Raw genomic sequence first — 16,528 nt, forward strand, 5'->3', positions numbered from 1 at the left:
ATTCTTTCATAAAATGTAAACAGCTGCACTACCACAACATTGATCTGTGTGTTTGATCATTCCAGCCAGTCCATCACAGCAACATCAGCTCTTTGAGGCGGAGCGATCGGTTTACCTGACCAATAACAGACGTTCGGGAAGCCTGAAAACAGTCATAATCCTTGCCAGTATCATTTGGTGACATTTGAAAGCTATGAAATAGTGCTGCACGATTAATCATATCGCAATTGCAATCGTGATGTCAAGCCTACGCGATTATATGACGCAAAATGCTGCGATTTTATATTAAATAAACAAATTACCGCAAATTAACCCAGCATCTGTTCATTTTTGGCATCCTGGCTAGTGTTACATACATGCAAATACTTTTAAACCATTCATGCGCGATACGACAAAAAAGAACGCGCTGCCTGTGAATGTCCTGACTGTGACACACAGAAAGACTTGTGCTAATATCGTGCGTGCGCACAAAACAGCATGCCAGAATACAGCTCTCTTTCGAGCTTGAACGAACAATAACACACACTATTATGCCAAAATGTATTTTTGTCGAGTATCTTCATAACATAAGAGTAGTCTTATGATGAACGTGAAGAGTTGTGACTCGTGAGAGAATGAGGCGCGTGTGAGATCCGCGTCTCTGACAGCAGCGGCTGGTCTTAAAGGGACAGTACCACTATGTATCCACTAATTATATCTGTCGCTAAAGTTGATCAAAGAACAAAGGGAACAGATAAAAACACTCACTGCTCTTGACTAAAGAACTTTTTTCTTTAGGCAGATTATCACTAATCTGTGTGTGCATTTATTTTCCTTGAGAACCAAGCAAGTTGACTCATGACACCATTTGTTTATTATATCGCAATCGCAATATTGACCTCAATTATAGCAATATGACATTTTCCCCAAATCGTGCAGCCCTACTATGAAATGAATGTGGAGAGCATAGTTCAAGGACTTTTTTCAAGGAATTTGATGAGAAATGTTCAAATTCATATATCCGACTTTTGATCATAGACTTGGGAAATCTGAGCACAGTCTGAGATATTGCTGAAGTCTCTTCTGAAGCTCTAGAAGAGACACATAGGATGTTGTTCGCTGGAAAGCAGGACACTTCTACCCTGGTAATCCAGAGTTCTCGCGAGAGCACAAGATGAATCTTTTAGATTTATGTCTGGATTTCCAGGCTAGGAAACTTCAGCTAAAATGCTCAATTAGCTCTCAATATAATATCCTTACTATCCAGGTAGTAATAGAACCAATTACATTCCAATTGTGAACATCAAAACGAAATGATGTTTTATTAACAAAGTTTGGGAGGAGCACGTGACAATGATCTACCCAATCATACTATATATATATACAGCCGACTCACCTCCGTTCCTCGACAGCCATTTCTGCATCCCTCCGCCACCCCGACTCCTCACTCTCGGCTAGTTCCTGTCCCAGCCCGGGATACGGGGAGTACTCTGGGAGCACGCCAAACAACCATACTCTTTTACTCTGTCTAATTATTTGTAAGTGTGAACTCGTGAAATCAGAGTTTGACTGTGTGTTTCCTAATACATGAATAAGAGGGGGGGATCATGTAACACTAGCCGAAGGATGACAAAAATTAACAGATGCTGCATTAATTGCGTTAACAGCCCAAATTTGTTTATTTCATTAAAAATCGCAGCATTTTTTGCGTCATATAATTGCGTAGGCTTGACAGCGCGAGAATCGAGCATTTGAGAATCGATTTTGAATCGACCACATTTTAAAAAACGATTAATCGAAAATTTTGCCCAGCCCTACGTTGTATACTTGTTCTGTAGCAATGAACATAGTTCCAGAAGAAGTCGATGCTTCAAGCATGTGATGGAGCGACAGCAATTGTCCATCACTGCTCTATAATCACTCCGCTCCAACTCCACTACGGCTTTTCCATTACTTGCTCCAACACACGATGCACTCTTGGCTCCGCGTCCACTCACATCTGGTCTAGAACACCGTGCACAAGGAGTGTGATGCAAACACTGACACGTATTATCCAATATATGGACGTAAAATGGGTTTGTAATGCCATCTCATGTTGTCTTGTCAAAAGGTCTTACTTGTGATTCTCTTTCTCCATGTCTTCTGCTTAACCACATTTACTTTTATTCGACTTTTCAATCTCCAGTGTATAATTTACGTCAGTATGTGGGACGGGTGAGAGACAGGAATAATGGAGGAGAGAAGGAAATGTTTCATTTTTTCCAGGATTGGTTTTGGTCGTGGACAGCTGTACTGTGTTATGTGTGTTTATATGTGTGTGTAGGTGTGGTGTTGTTTTTGGTTATTAGTGGCGGACTCAAAGCTTTTCTTTAGCACCTCTTTTGCTGTCCCTCTGTCCTGCTTTTCTCAATCTTTCTCCCTACAAGAAAAATCACAAATTAGAAGTGGGTTATCTGTTGGTATATACCACTTTACAGATGTGTGATATCATAAACTGCAGTATACATATTTGCATAGCAGATCCATTATTTTTCATATTTTCTGATATTTTTCCCATCCATTGAAAGTCCACGCAACCAAAATCTTCAGGTTTCGAATAGTTCATAAAAACACAGTAAAAATAATCCATATGAATGGAGTGGTTTAAACCAAGTCTTCTGAAGAGACACGGTCACTTTATATGATGAACAGATTTAATTTGTGACACACCACATACACACCGTTCTTGCGTGACACACGCGAATAACCCTCCATTTACCACATTAGAAGTGTGTATGTGTGTTGATCAATGTTCTTATGGATGTGTGGGAAAGTAAATGGCGACAGAATTAAAAGTTTTGGGTGAACTAACCCTTGTGTGTCAACAAATATTCAATTGTGTCTATTTGAATTTTCCTATTTTGACATTTTAAAAGAAACATCTTAGACAAAGTTAATACTTAACTGAGAACAACACCATCTCACTTGAGCTTACAAAAATGAGCAAACTCTGAGCAATATTTGTTTTTAATCTCTTGCTCTACTAATCCTACAAATTCTCTTCAAGAAAGAATTTCCTGCTTTCCCAAACACGCTACATTGGTTTCTGTCCCTCCCCCGTTTCATGTAGCGGCCCCAGTCTCATCTGCCCTGACCTCACATGACCTTTGATTTATTCTTGCCCCCCCCCCCCCCCCTCCCCTCCGTGTATATGAAATACAGACATGCACACACTGTGGGAAAAGTGAATGGGGCAGAGGAATGCTGTGATGGATAGGACAGGAAAAAGAGGAGGGGGTTTGTGAAGAAGAAAAAACATACTCTTTGCTAGTTTCCCAGAGTCCCACATTGCCCAAGGGATGAGAGAAAGAGAGAGAGAAAGAGAGAGAGAAAACAAAGCTGATCGCTGATATCCCAACGAATTTTGGTTTGGCACTTTCTGTTTGAACGGATTAACTTAAACCTGTGAGCTGAACTTACATAATCATAATCACATCTGCTCGTCTCTGCCAGTGCCGGAGACGCTATAAATGCTGTAAACGTACAAAAGTTAAAGTAGTGGACCAGTTATTTACATTTACATTTATATTTATGCATTTGGCAGACGCTTTTATCCAAAGTGACTTACATTGCATTTCAAGGTACACATTTACATTCTTATAAGCAATGAACAGCAGTGTTTACCTCATTAGAAAAATGTGTCTTGAAAATGTTCCTGTGAATGAACTGTCTGGACTGAATCACTACAGTAGATCAGACTTTCAGTGCCACGTTTGAGGATGTTTTAACAGAGCATTTCTGATTGCTCATTTCAGCTGTAAAATGACATGTGAAATACAATGCAACAACGACAACAACACTGGAACTGGAAAATGTACATTGTTTTGAAAAATGCTGAGTTATTATTTTGCTACTGAAAATGTACGCAATTTAATGTCAGTTATTATTGGCTATTCCCTAACACTGTCCTTCACATACTACAAGTGACAGTCTGCCACACTATGGCCATGTGCACAACCGCATTTAAACACGGGAGTGAATCCCCTAAATATCAGGTTCTGAGTGTTTATGAAACACCAATCACTTCCGAAATTGTGATGATTGACTGCTCATGATTTGTTTAAGCTCTGAAGGCTGCTTCACAGAGCGCACTCTTGAAGTGTTGCCATCTCCACTTATTATGAGGCATTTTGGTCTCATTTTCAATATAAAGCATTTGGATTTGTTTTGATTTATTATGTTTTTTTTTGGCAAGATCTGGCAACATGAATGAGTCACCTTTTTCCCTGTGTTCTTCTTGCCCAAACTTGTTTAAATACAGCATTAACAGCTAGTTGTTCAGTTCAGTTCAGTTCAGTTCAGTACACACTGTATATACTTTTTGTGAATGCGATTGTCTCTACCTGCATTTTTTGGGGAGATAATTCGGTTTGTAGAATGTGGTTGTGTGTGTGTACAGAACAGGATTAAGCAGTAAAAGGTTAATTGGCAACTGAGTTTTTCTGTAGTGTGTGTACGTGGAGTGTTTTCCTATAAACACTGCCCTGTCTGCACGAGAGAACAGTCAAAGAAAACCTTTCTGAAAGCACATTTTACACCGTGTGCAACCGCAAACAGTAAACAACGCAATTTGTGACTAATTGCTTTAAGACTGAGGTTCGGGCCTTGTAACGCAGCACATGTGCTCAAAGAAACACTCGACTCATAGTTTCATAGTTTCAAAGAGATCAAAGTGCTGACTGAGGTTTACTGGTAAAACATGGCCTGGTTACATTTTAAGTAGTGATGAATAGAGTAGGATCAAAACTGCAACAACCCCAACAATACATATTGGTCCTTCCAGTTTTAGTAACAGCCAGTTTCCTGTCCTCCTATTTATCCTGGTTTCTTTGAACTGTCTGCTTGATCGTACTGGAAATGTAAATGAAGAATTCCCAGAAGTTATTGAGAGAGAAGGTTAGGCTGTAGAAATGGGAGAGGAAGGCAGAGCACTTTTCACAGCCATGAGCCAGAGACACATGTGGAAACAATCAGACGTGAAACTCCTCCTGATAACATCATCTGAATGCCACGCCATGATCCTCGACGTCTCCAGCACAGGGACGAGGATTTACGGGGTGAAGTGTCAAAAAATAAGCTTTCTATCATACCTGAAATGGAGAAAAAATAAGAAAGAAACTGTTTTGATTTGTTTTGAGCCTGATGTTTAAGAGAATTCTCTTCTGGGATGTTGGCAAACACACACACACACACACACACACACACACACACACACACACACACACACACACAGACAGAGCTATTTCCAGCCCATTACCGTGGCCGTTGCCAGTGTGTGTTGTTATTTCTGCTGCTCTGGATTAGAAACAGAGACGGCAGAAGTGCAATGAGTTTGACAACGAAACCGAGAGAAAAGTAAAAGAGGCTCTTTGTTACACTTTTGCAGAATATATCAAAAGTTAAAAAATGTTCAGACTGTAATACAATCTTACTACTTGCTGAATACCGCAGAGAACACTTATACTATCTGTTAATTAAAAAATGTGAAAGAGTGCAACACTAGGCCTTGTGCAATGTTTCACATTGTTGTCACATGACCACATCACATCACAAGTCAGTGGCATGTAGTTTTCATCTTGGAAATGAACATTTATTTTTGCATTGCTATAATAATGAGTTAATATATCAATATAGAGATCATGCCGTTAAATCAGCTGGTAAGTGTAGCGGCGATGGACAAATGTCACTAATATGTGATGCTTTGATTTTCTTGCATTTTTAGAGTAAAATGTGTTTTTGAAAATATATATTTCATATAAAAATTGAAAATAGTATTTTTGTGCATTTTCACTTTATCAATAATCTTCCAAGTGTCTTCTTTGAAATGAGATCCAACTTGACTCTGTGCTCTTCAGCATTCAAGATTCACGACAGTTTAAGTTGGAAAGTCCATTTTCAGGTCTATGCTCAAAAAGTGAATAAATGGATTATAAATTATATATATATATATATATATATATATATATATATATATTAGGGCTGTTAAATGATTAATCGCGATTAATCGCATCCAAAATAAAAGTTTGTTTTTACATAATACGTGTGTGTACGGTGTATAATTATTTTCTATATATAAATACACACACATGCATGTATATATTTAAGAAATATTTGCATGTATATACTGTGTATATATATTTATATTATATATAATTTATATTATATATAAATATTTTATATATAAATAAAACATTTTCTTAAATATATATATGCATGTGTGTGTATTTATATATAGAAAATAATTATACTCCGTACACAGACATAAATTATGTAAACACAAACTTTTATTTTGGATGCGATTAATCGCGATTAATCGTTTGACAGCCCTAATATATATATATATTAGTATAGTAAATATAATTTAGTGCCAGAAAATCCCCTAAAAATAGAAAATATTAAATAAAAAACACTATCAAACTGAAATATAGTACATTCATTTCATTGAAATAAAATAAAAAAGTAGGTCATTTTTGACCGACAGGTGAAGAGCACCAGAGGGTTCATCTATGTACAAAAAAATAAACAAAAAGACATGACATGTTGTCTGTTATATTCCTGCATATGATACGTGATTCGTTATTAGTAGGTGTCTTCCTTTGTCACAGCTCTCTCTCTCTCTCTTCAGTAAAGACTCTCTCTTTGAAACTCTTTTGGGACACATGAACTCTCAAGTAAAGCTATATCTCTCATATGTTGTAGAGATGAGCCCCTAGCCAAATGAGTGTAAACTTTATAAATGAAATGAAAGCATGATCGCAGATCTAGCCGCATTGAGTTTATCAGAAAATAGGGCATCTAAGCATCTTATCTACTGATAAGCAACTAGAGTGTAGATGCTCTATGTTGGTTCTGTTGGAGTTCTTCCTGTCACACAGTTTTGATTATTTTTGTTGCTTTATTTGTTTTAGTTCCGGATTCGGCCCCAGACAATGTGACGGTTGTGGTGAACGGAACAGAAGTGTTCCTGAGATGGTCCGAACCTTCTGGAAAGATTAACGGCCAACTGCAGGGATACATGATAGAGTACAGTGCGCCGAGTGTGGATAAGGTAACCGTAAACAGTCACACACACTCACACACACACGTCCGCACACACACACGTACGCACACACACACATACGCACACACACATTGTTTTTTTATGTTTAATGGGAACTCTACCATTGACATAATGGTTTTATACTGTCCAAACTGTATATTCTCTCCCCTTACACTAACTCTACCCCTAAACCTGCCCATCATACACAACTTTATGTGGATTTCAGACATTTTGTCCCCATAACGTAGGGCTTACTAGGACCACGCACCGATAACAATCTTTTTGTTTACTTTTGGATTTCCATTCCTTAATCTTGGAAAAATTACCATTTGTTTTGGACATTGTAATACCTTGGTATATGAATATGGTATCATTCAGTACTATTGTATTGCCATGTTGTATTGGGAAACAATTTTTTTGTAAAGTCCAGCAAAAATGTTCCGTAGATTTGCATCTTATTCCCTGGGACGCAAGTGTTTTTTGCTAGTTTCAGCCTGACGCAGTTATCATTTTCACATCCCGCGTGTTGTTTAAATAGCAAATGCATTTGTGCCCATCTGTGCGCCCATGGGCTCCTGGTCTGAGAAAAGAGTGTGTGTTCAGGCGCATTGTTGGCGCGTTGCTATTTTGAGGCACTGAAATAGACTGAGCCATTGACCAATTGAATCCTGGTCTAAAGTCAATGGCGTAATCATTTTTTTTTGTTATTTAAAGAGCGTGTTAGTAATGTGCTCCTATAGACGGGTACACAACGTGCATACACTCTGCTTATTACACACACAGGGACAACAGCACACAAACATGCCAAATATTAAAAATAAAAGGATTACAATGTAAAAGTTTATTATTGTGTACATAAAGATATGGTGGAATGAATCCGGCTTGTCCCGTAGATGGTCTGCTTGCGAGCTTTAACCTCGCGCACGAACAGATCCTTTTGCGCTCTGGAGACGCATTCGGTCTTTCCACTATCAAATTCTGTCGTGTAAATGGCGAATGAGCGCAACTGGCATTTTAAGGGAATGGGAGATGAGACTCTGATTGGTTTATTGCACCCCAATAAACAATTACCGTCTTTCAACGTTGAAATATGGTTGAAAATAAGTCGGTCCGCCTTGGACTGGTTTTCGACGTGATTTCAACTAAGTAGTTTCGGCCGGACTGTTTGACTACGTGTTTTCAATAGATAATCTAAGACAGGATAAGTCTGTTATACATGCTAAAATAACGGAGAAAAACAAACTATCAAACCATGTTCATTATTATCTAAAATACATTTAAAGAGTTTTACATATTCCATCACGACGTTGAAGATCGACCTGTTTTCAATGTTGAAAAGTCGTAATTAGACGTTGAAGATTTACGTCTATTCAACGTCTAATAGACGACTTTTTGCTAGCTGGGACATTACGCCCAAAACACACCCATTACTCATCAAGAGAATAGGGACAACCCTTGTAGACCATGTGCCGGGTGCACTGACCATTTTTGCGCCATGCGCTTTAGACCATGCGCTTAGGTCGTTAAAATAGGGCCCATCATTTCACTGATTCGTCTGTATATGTCCATTCTGGCAGGTTCTGGTGGACACGGGTTTGGACACAGAGATGCTTGTCAATCTCTCAGCTCCCCTGTCGAACGTTTCCTTCAGACTGTGTGCGTACACTGATGCAGGACAGGGACCCTGGACGCCCCTCCAAACCATCATGCTCTTTCATCCAGGTATGAAAGCACACTGACGATAATCTAAAATACTCACATGCTGGTCAAACATTTCCACTCAATGTTAATGGTCTCTTTTCTTGCAATGTTTTGCAGAAACCGGGCAATCCAGAGGTGAGTAACATGCACATACGAGTGGGAACTTCCCATTGACTTTTATTAGTCTTTCATTAGTCTTTTTATATTGATCTAATTCTATTTGTTCTACCCTAACCTAAACCTTGAAAGAAACCTATATTTTTACATTTGTATGTTTTAATCAAGATGTTATTTTACCGAGGTGATTTCAGACATATATGTGATTTGGTGCCGCAAGAAATCCGGACCCACACAAGATATGGAAGTGGACTTTTCCTTTTACTTCCCTTATTTAGTGCCCTTCTTGAAATGTTTTCTGTTTGCTGTTTCTGTCTCAGAAAAAGAGGAAGAAAAAGACAAATTAAGGAAAGAAAGGAACAGAAAGAAATGAAATGAAAGGAAAGCAGTTGCAGACAGAACCTGTGAGGAGTTTTGTTGAGTGGGAGGCATGTTTAAAGAGAAACAGAGACTTTAGGACGATTTCTAGAAGCAACACACCCTGTTGCAAAATTGGACATCCTGCACTGAGGTCATTTAATGAGCTAATCCAACCAATGGCCAATTGAAGAAAACACACATCCACCCCTAGACACACACACACACACACACACACACACAGGTATAAACCCACTATCCAAACTGTATATTCTCTCCCCTTACACTAACCCTACACCTAAACCTACCCATCACACACAACTTTCTGCATTTTTACATTTTCAATACACTACATTTAGTATGATTTATAAGCTGTTTTCTTCATGGGGACCAAAAAATGATTGTCCCCATAAGGTCAAGATTTGCTGGTATTACTATCCTTGTAGGGACATTGTGTCCCCATAACATAGGGAATACCAGGTACACACACCTGGTGACCATGATAAAATATTAAGACACGTCAGATGTTGCTCTGGTGAGCATAGTGCAACACTATTTATTCGTGCAAGCCATGTTTGAATCTAGCCTGGTGTAATTTACAATTGTTTGTAAGGATCAGATCATGGCTTCTTCAGTCATTTAAACTAACCGTGACTAATTTTCAGCAAGTCATGCATGCTCTTCTAATGTAAGGCTATAACTATAACTAGCCACTGACACTACAGCAAATTTCAGACCTGTTTATAATCTCTCTAACCATTTGCCAAGTGTGTGTCCGGTTCTGACAAGTGAAAGGCAGCAATGAGCAACAAGAGGAGTGAGGGCAATACATGAATAAATAAAGAACTAGGAGTTTATATTCAGAGCCAATAGCCAATGATTAGACTGGGCAAGTATGATACATTTTCCAGATCTGGTAAGAACTGTTGCTTCTGCATTTTGATTAAATGGAACCAGATTGTTTATAGAGACAACAGGAAATCCAGCCAGCAGTGCATTATAATAATCTTGAGTTCATGAATGCATGGACTAGCGTTTCTGCATCAGGAACAGAAAGCATGTTTCGTAACTTAGATTTCTCAGGAAGAAGAATGTTGTCAAGCAAAAAAAAAAAAAAAAAAAAAAGACCTTTAGAAATAGTGATCTCAGTGCATTTATTTTTGTAGCAGCTTATGTTTAAAGGTTTAGGTTTAAAGGTTTCTTTATTTTGTCAGAATTTGATTCAAGTTCACTTTATTTATATAGCACATTTACAACAGCCAACAATGTTGTAATGTCCATTTACAACATTTAGGCTGACCAAAGTGCTTTACAGAACAATCAGATAAATAATAAGAAAATAATACCTGCATAAACTTAGCTTGATTGTAGGAAATTACTGACCATGAGAAGCGCCACACCACGTTGCATTGTGAGTAGGACAACTCAAGGCAATTTGTGTGCTCAACAGTAAATCAGTCACTACCAGTGTTGCCAACTATTTTCAATGGAAAGGAGCTAAATGCCATTAGATGATGTGCTAACTGTCGGATCTTTAAAACCACTTAATATAATATATAGTCGATCGTCCAAAAAAGCTACTCTGATTTGCACATTTTCTGTCAGACAATGGAAAAGAGTATGATAAACAGTAGTGGTTGACTACATTTACCAGCAGTCCAAAATTTCCCTAGATTTGTTGCTAGTTTTTTTTTTTGAAAAAGTCGCTAAATTGGTCTGAAAAGTCGCTAAGTTTTCAACACTGATCACTATTATATATATGGCACTCTTATTCACTGTTAATTTCTCTAACGTGGAGACTTGGTGAGATATTCTGATTCTGATTCTGAATCCATTCGTAGCTTTGTAGAGATGGAAAAGGAAAAGCACAACTCTTTTCTTCAAAAATGTGTCTACAAAACAAAAGCACAGACAGAAAATACATTACACTCAGAGGTTGTCATGCTTTGAAATCCTGTTTAATAGGCAGTTCGCTAGGTTTTGAAACAAAGCTATACATACACATCAGTGCTTGTATGTTTTTCCTCTTTATACTCAAGTTTAAATGGACATAATTGTCTTTTTACATCAGGTCTCTCGAGTCCTCCGGCGTTCTCCTGGCACTGGTGGTACGTGGTGATGGCCATCGCCGTCGCCGTCGCTCTAGCTGTGCTCTTGGCTGTGTACGTGACCAGGCTGAGGCGGAAGGAGACGCGCTTCGGGTGGGTGGTGATGAGGCTTTTACTGTCTTTTCCATTCAGTGGCCACACACATTTTCTGTGTTTTTCTTTTCAGGATTCTGACAGCAGAGATGTCTATGCTACTATTAAACTTAACTGAAAAATGGCAGGAAACTGATTGACTGATTAAAAATTAAAGTCGTGCAAACAGCCACTTATTCTCTGTATCAGTGTCAGTGTTTCTGAACTCCCTGAAACGCCTCCAATGTAGTCTTGAGTTTCTTCCGGGAACGAACACGTCACAATATTCCTCATTATAATAATTCATGCGCAGAATAAAGGGGCGGGGCCTGGTTGAGTTAGTTAGTAGTGTGTTAAACTGGCGGTTATGGTAAGGGGCGGGACATTTCCCAAACACGCTCGAAGCGCTTGACCAATCACAACACACTGATCCAGCTGACCAATCAGAGCACAGTGTGCTTTTCAGGAGGAGGGGCTTCATAGAGACAGGAACTAAACAGAGCGTTACTGACAGACTGGGAAGAGAGGAGCTGCAACAATGGAGAATATGGAGAAAAATAATCTGTTTTTTTTTAACAGTCAAGTATGAAACCTGTTTTAGTAGAGCCCAAAAGACTTTGTAAAAGGGCATAATAGGTCCTCTTAAAGATAGAAACTCTTAAGATGTAATCCTACATTGTTTTTCACCCAAATTTTTCCACAATTGACTAGACCCGATGACATAATTTTTGCAGCTTGCTGTTTACATCATTGGACAAAAAACTGTATGCACCCATGAGTTGGTGATGATGTCATCAATGTTTTAGTTTATTTTCCAAGAAAGGGAACGCTGCATTTTAAGTGCATATCACCAGGAGTTCTTTCCTGACTGTCATAACTTTAGCTTGCATGAGTAGTTTGCGTGTTCTCCCTGTGCAGGGCTTTCCCCACGGTTCAAAGACATGTGGCACAGGTGAATTGGAGACATTAATTGTCAGTAGCTGTAAATGTGAATGTAAGTGTGTGTCTGTGTGTATTAGCACTATGATGGACTGGTCATCTGTCCAGAGTGTTTTTCTCTGCCAATGGCCTGAGATGCTGGAAATAAGCGCCATCATCCATTCATAACCTTATAGGACATCCGTTTTAATTGCAACATAATTTTGATTCCATGGGGTCGGGCATCATTCTTTTAGTAAAATTAATTAATGAGAAAATGTGGAATATCTGTTAAGTGTACATATTTTTGTTTAGTAACGTTTACTATAGGTATAATATAGGTATTTAACATTACCAAAAAATACATTGACTGAATAAATGAATGAAAAATACAAAGGGGTTCTGTTTCATGTGAAATATGTATATTTGTGTGTGTTGTACAGTGAGGCATTTGAACCCATGATGGAGAGCGGTGAACTCGTGGTTCGATACCGAGCTCGTCGCACGTACAGCCGACGCACGACAGAAGCTACATGTGAGTTTGCTTTTTCTCTAGCCATATATGAAACTGTCTGATTCTGAGTCTTTACTTGCACATGAAGCTGTAACTACACTGTAAAACCTGATGAGTTAGTTCAACTCAAACCGTTTGAGGAAACCGATTGCCTTAAATCATTTAAGTTTATTAACTCAAACAATTTAAGCATAAAAAAATATTTGATTTGTGTCCAAGTAACTCAATAACTTATTGTTAAGATAACTTGGGTAAATAAAGTTAATAGTACTAAGTCCATTCAATTAATATAACTCAAATCTATGAAGTACACTGTAAACCCGAATAAGTTGGCAGAACTCAAAACATTTTGCCTCAAAATTTTTTAAGTTCTGAAATAGTACTTAAATAGTACTTAGTAAAATCTGAAAGTACATTAATTCAGACAATTAGCTTAAAACTTTCATGTAATCTCAATGTGAACACTTTTATTAGTATAAACTTTAGCTTTTAAAAGCTAATCTGCTAACATACTAATTTGCTAACATATTAGCAATACTATGTTATACGGAAGCACTTGCTGTATGAGCACAACAATATAAAGGAATTATTTGCTGTCAAATCAAGCTGCATGCACCACTTGTCACCATGATGGTAACTATGAAGCCAACATTAACAGAAATTTTTCTAAATTAGCATAACAAAACATTAATCACTACTAAATCTCACACTTAACATTAATCTTACACAAAAAAAACAACAAAAAAAAAACATTATATTACACTTAATTTTAGCATTTAAGTGCCATCGGCAAAGCATGCTGGGAAATAGACATCCCAGCCGTTTCAGTTAAACTTAAGTTTGTCTAAATTAAAATAAATAATTTCATAAAATTTAAAACAATGAAACAGTTCAGTTTACTTAAAATATATCAGTTCTGTGAACTTGAAAGAAAAAGAAAGTGCTAAATACTCATAAAACTCAATTAGTTTAATTTAAGTTTGTCCTACTCAAACCAATTAATTATTTTGAGCGTTTACAGTGTAAGGTTAACATACTGAGTTAGTATTTTATATCCTCCCATTGTCGCCTTTACATAGAAAAGACACTGTTGTGTTGTATTGACTCTCACACCTGTCTGACAGAAAAGTTGAGTGTCAGCATTACATTCGCACAGACTGAAGACTAAAACCTAAACTTTAACACTTTTCTTTAGCTGTCTTGTAAGCAGTGCTATTTCTCTCAGGAAATTTACTATCATAAAATGCATGATTTCATGATGATGTGAAGAATATATGTAAGTTAATGGTCTCAACAGTATTATATGAAGGAAAATCAGCCAACCCCGCTTCTGAGTACACTTGAGATGTGTTCACTGTTGTTTGGCAGAGGTTTGAAGGAAATAAGCATGCACTCATCTAACCCTGGCATCACATTTCACCCTCAAACTGCTGGATCTATTACTGACAGGGACAGATTGACACTGACGTGCCTCAACATGCAGGAGCAACAAAACTGGATAGAAAGAGGGAGAAGTGAACTTTGAGAAAAACATTTAAACATTTTTAGCATAATATAGAAACATGATAAATGGGTGTTGGCTTTGAAACCTGACTGAACCCAACACACACATTATTGTACATCTATCTTTGTGAGGACATTAATTGACACAATGCAGTCTCTAGCTCCTTAACCTAAAGTGCCTAAAGCTAATATAACCTCATCCCTAAAACCTAGTCTTGACCCTCAAACAGGCATTTAAAGGGGTTTCAGAAAGGGGTTTCTCTTTGTCCTCACTTTGATGGTCTAAAACTCCCAAAGATACAGTAGTTTTATGTGCACACATGAAGAACCTGATTTCACAGAGTAAAACATGTCTCTGGATCAACATCTTTATTGATCCTGGAACAACATTCCAATCAATCAGATTTGAGGGAAAAGTTTACAGTTTATGTCAAGTTTAGGCTTACAACCAGGGTAAGGTGCTTCTACATCAGTGTTATTCATCTATCATTTCCCTCTGATTTTAGGGTGAGTAGGGTTAGGTTTAGGGGTTGGGATGAGGTAAGTACTACTTTTTCGGACAGAAATGTTGGGAATGAACAAAATATCACAGGAATGAACAAAATATGTTGACCCAGGAACAAGTCCAATTTGGCAAAATTAGGACGTGCAGTACAGAGACAGAGAGAGAGAGAGAGAGAGAGAGAGAGAGATTAACCTTAAGAGAGGTCTCTTAACCTGAAATATTCCTTTAACATCAGGGATACACATCCATCCAAGTGCATTTGAATTGATTTGTTTTTTTTTCTTACGTTTCCTACTACTTTAATAAATGTTTTACCTCACCTGTGTCATGAGAATGAGTTGAAAGTAAATGAGATGTGTAAAAGTATTTACAAATATTGGCTATACTGTAACCCTCATGCATATCTCAGTGCTGTCATGAGCTCAATCGCTGAAACAAAAGCTGAGTGTTGCTCTAGAGTAGAAACATCTGCATTATCTCAAGGTCTGGTATCTGATCCAGAGATTTCCAGGGAAGCCTGACGTCATGTGTTGTGAGATAGTGAGAGAGTACGGTCATGATGGCGTTCATATGAATGTGATCTTGTTTTGTAGTAAAAGGTGGAGGGTTTATGTCATCTGGACAAGCTCCATAATATTTTGTTTTTGCTCTCACTCCCTTTCTATCTTGATTTCCATTCGGGGTTCATTTGTAGAGCAAAACAATCTTGCAACATCATAGAGTTCTTCAGATTTCTCTTTGGCAGCGTACACACTGCTGCTAAATGCAGTTCCCTATCAGTCGCTCACGTTCAACGTTACGTCCCCCCAGCCTTCAGTGGTATTCAGTTCACCCGTGTTCAGGCGGACAATGCCCCTGTGCTCCAGGCAGAGATTGCAGTCCAGTCCCTCCAGCCGATATGAAGACCGGCTTCTACAGCCCGTACTTCATTGTACCCAAGAAAGGTGGTGGGTTATGACCAATCTTGGACCTGCGTGTCCTGAACCGGTCCCTTCACAGGCTGCCGTTCAAGATGCTTACACAGAAACGCATTTTCAAGTGCATCCGTCCCCAAGATTGGTTTGCAGCGATCGACCCTGGTCAACTTGGAAAAGAGCAAACTCACCCCGGGCAGAGGATCTCTTTTCTCGGTATGGAGCCAACACTGGCTCCACGATCGAGTCCAGAGATGGTCGTGGCAGAACGGCTCGTGCCAGGTTACTATTACCCCGCTCTGTCACCAAACTCTCAGCTTGTGGTCGGATCCTTCATCCCAGGTGTTCCCCTAGAACAAGTGTCCAGGCATTCTATGGTCACCACAGATGCCTCTGCCACCGGCTGGGGGTCCACGTACAACGGGCATGCAGCTTCAGGTCTGTGTACGGGGCCTCAACTGCATTGGCACATCAACTGCCTCGAGTTGTTAGCAGTACACCTTGCGCTGGGCCGCTTCAAAACGCCACTACTAGGCAAGCATGTATTGGTCTGTACGGACAGCAGTGCGACTGTTGCATACATCAACCGCCAGGGTGGTCTACGCTCCCGCCGCATGTCACAACTCGCCCGCCATCTCCTCCTCTGGAGTCAGAAGCATCTGAGGTCGCTTCATGGCGTTCATATTCCGGGCCTGCGTCCCATTCGTGCTCTGCGCCTATACGTGGACAGAACGCAAAGCCTCAGGACCTCCAGTGGAAGGG

At 38.9% G+C, this 16,528-nt stretch overlaps 1 protein-coding gene and 1 long non-coding RNA gene across 2 annotated transcripts in view; both read left to right on the forward strand.

Moving 5' to 3' along the window:
* LOC307166921 overlaps positions 1 to 16,528 on the forward strand; it is a 293,883-nt gene that overhangs the window by 211,154 nt on the left and 66,201 nt on the right. The gene's annotated exons all lie outside the window — the stretch shown is intronic.
* axl (AXL receptor tyrosine kinase) overlaps positions 1 to 16,528 on the forward strand; it is a 48,185-nt gene that overhangs the window by 19,527 nt on the left and 12,130 nt on the right. The window contains exons 8-12 of the mRNA XM_079885644.1: positions 6,927 to 7,066; positions 8,635 to 8,779; positions 8,876 to 8,893; positions 11,304 to 11,433; positions 12,774 to 12,865. Coding sequence (XP_079741770.1) covers positions 6,927 to 7,066; positions 8,635 to 8,779; positions 8,876 to 8,893; positions 11,304 to 11,433; positions 12,774 to 12,865 — 525 coding nt within the window. The remainder of the gene's footprint in view (positions 1 to 6,926; positions 7,067 to 8,634; positions 8,780 to 8,875; positions 8,894 to 11,303; positions 11,434 to 12,773; positions 12,866 to 16,528) is intronic.

The sequence above is a fragment of the Squalius cephalus genome (genome assembly GCF_949319135.1).
Source record: "Squalius cephalus genome assembly, chromosome: 11".
NCBI classification, from domain to species: Eukaryota; Metazoa; Chordata; class Actinopteri; order Cypriniformes; family Leuciscidae; genus Squalius; species Squalius cephalus.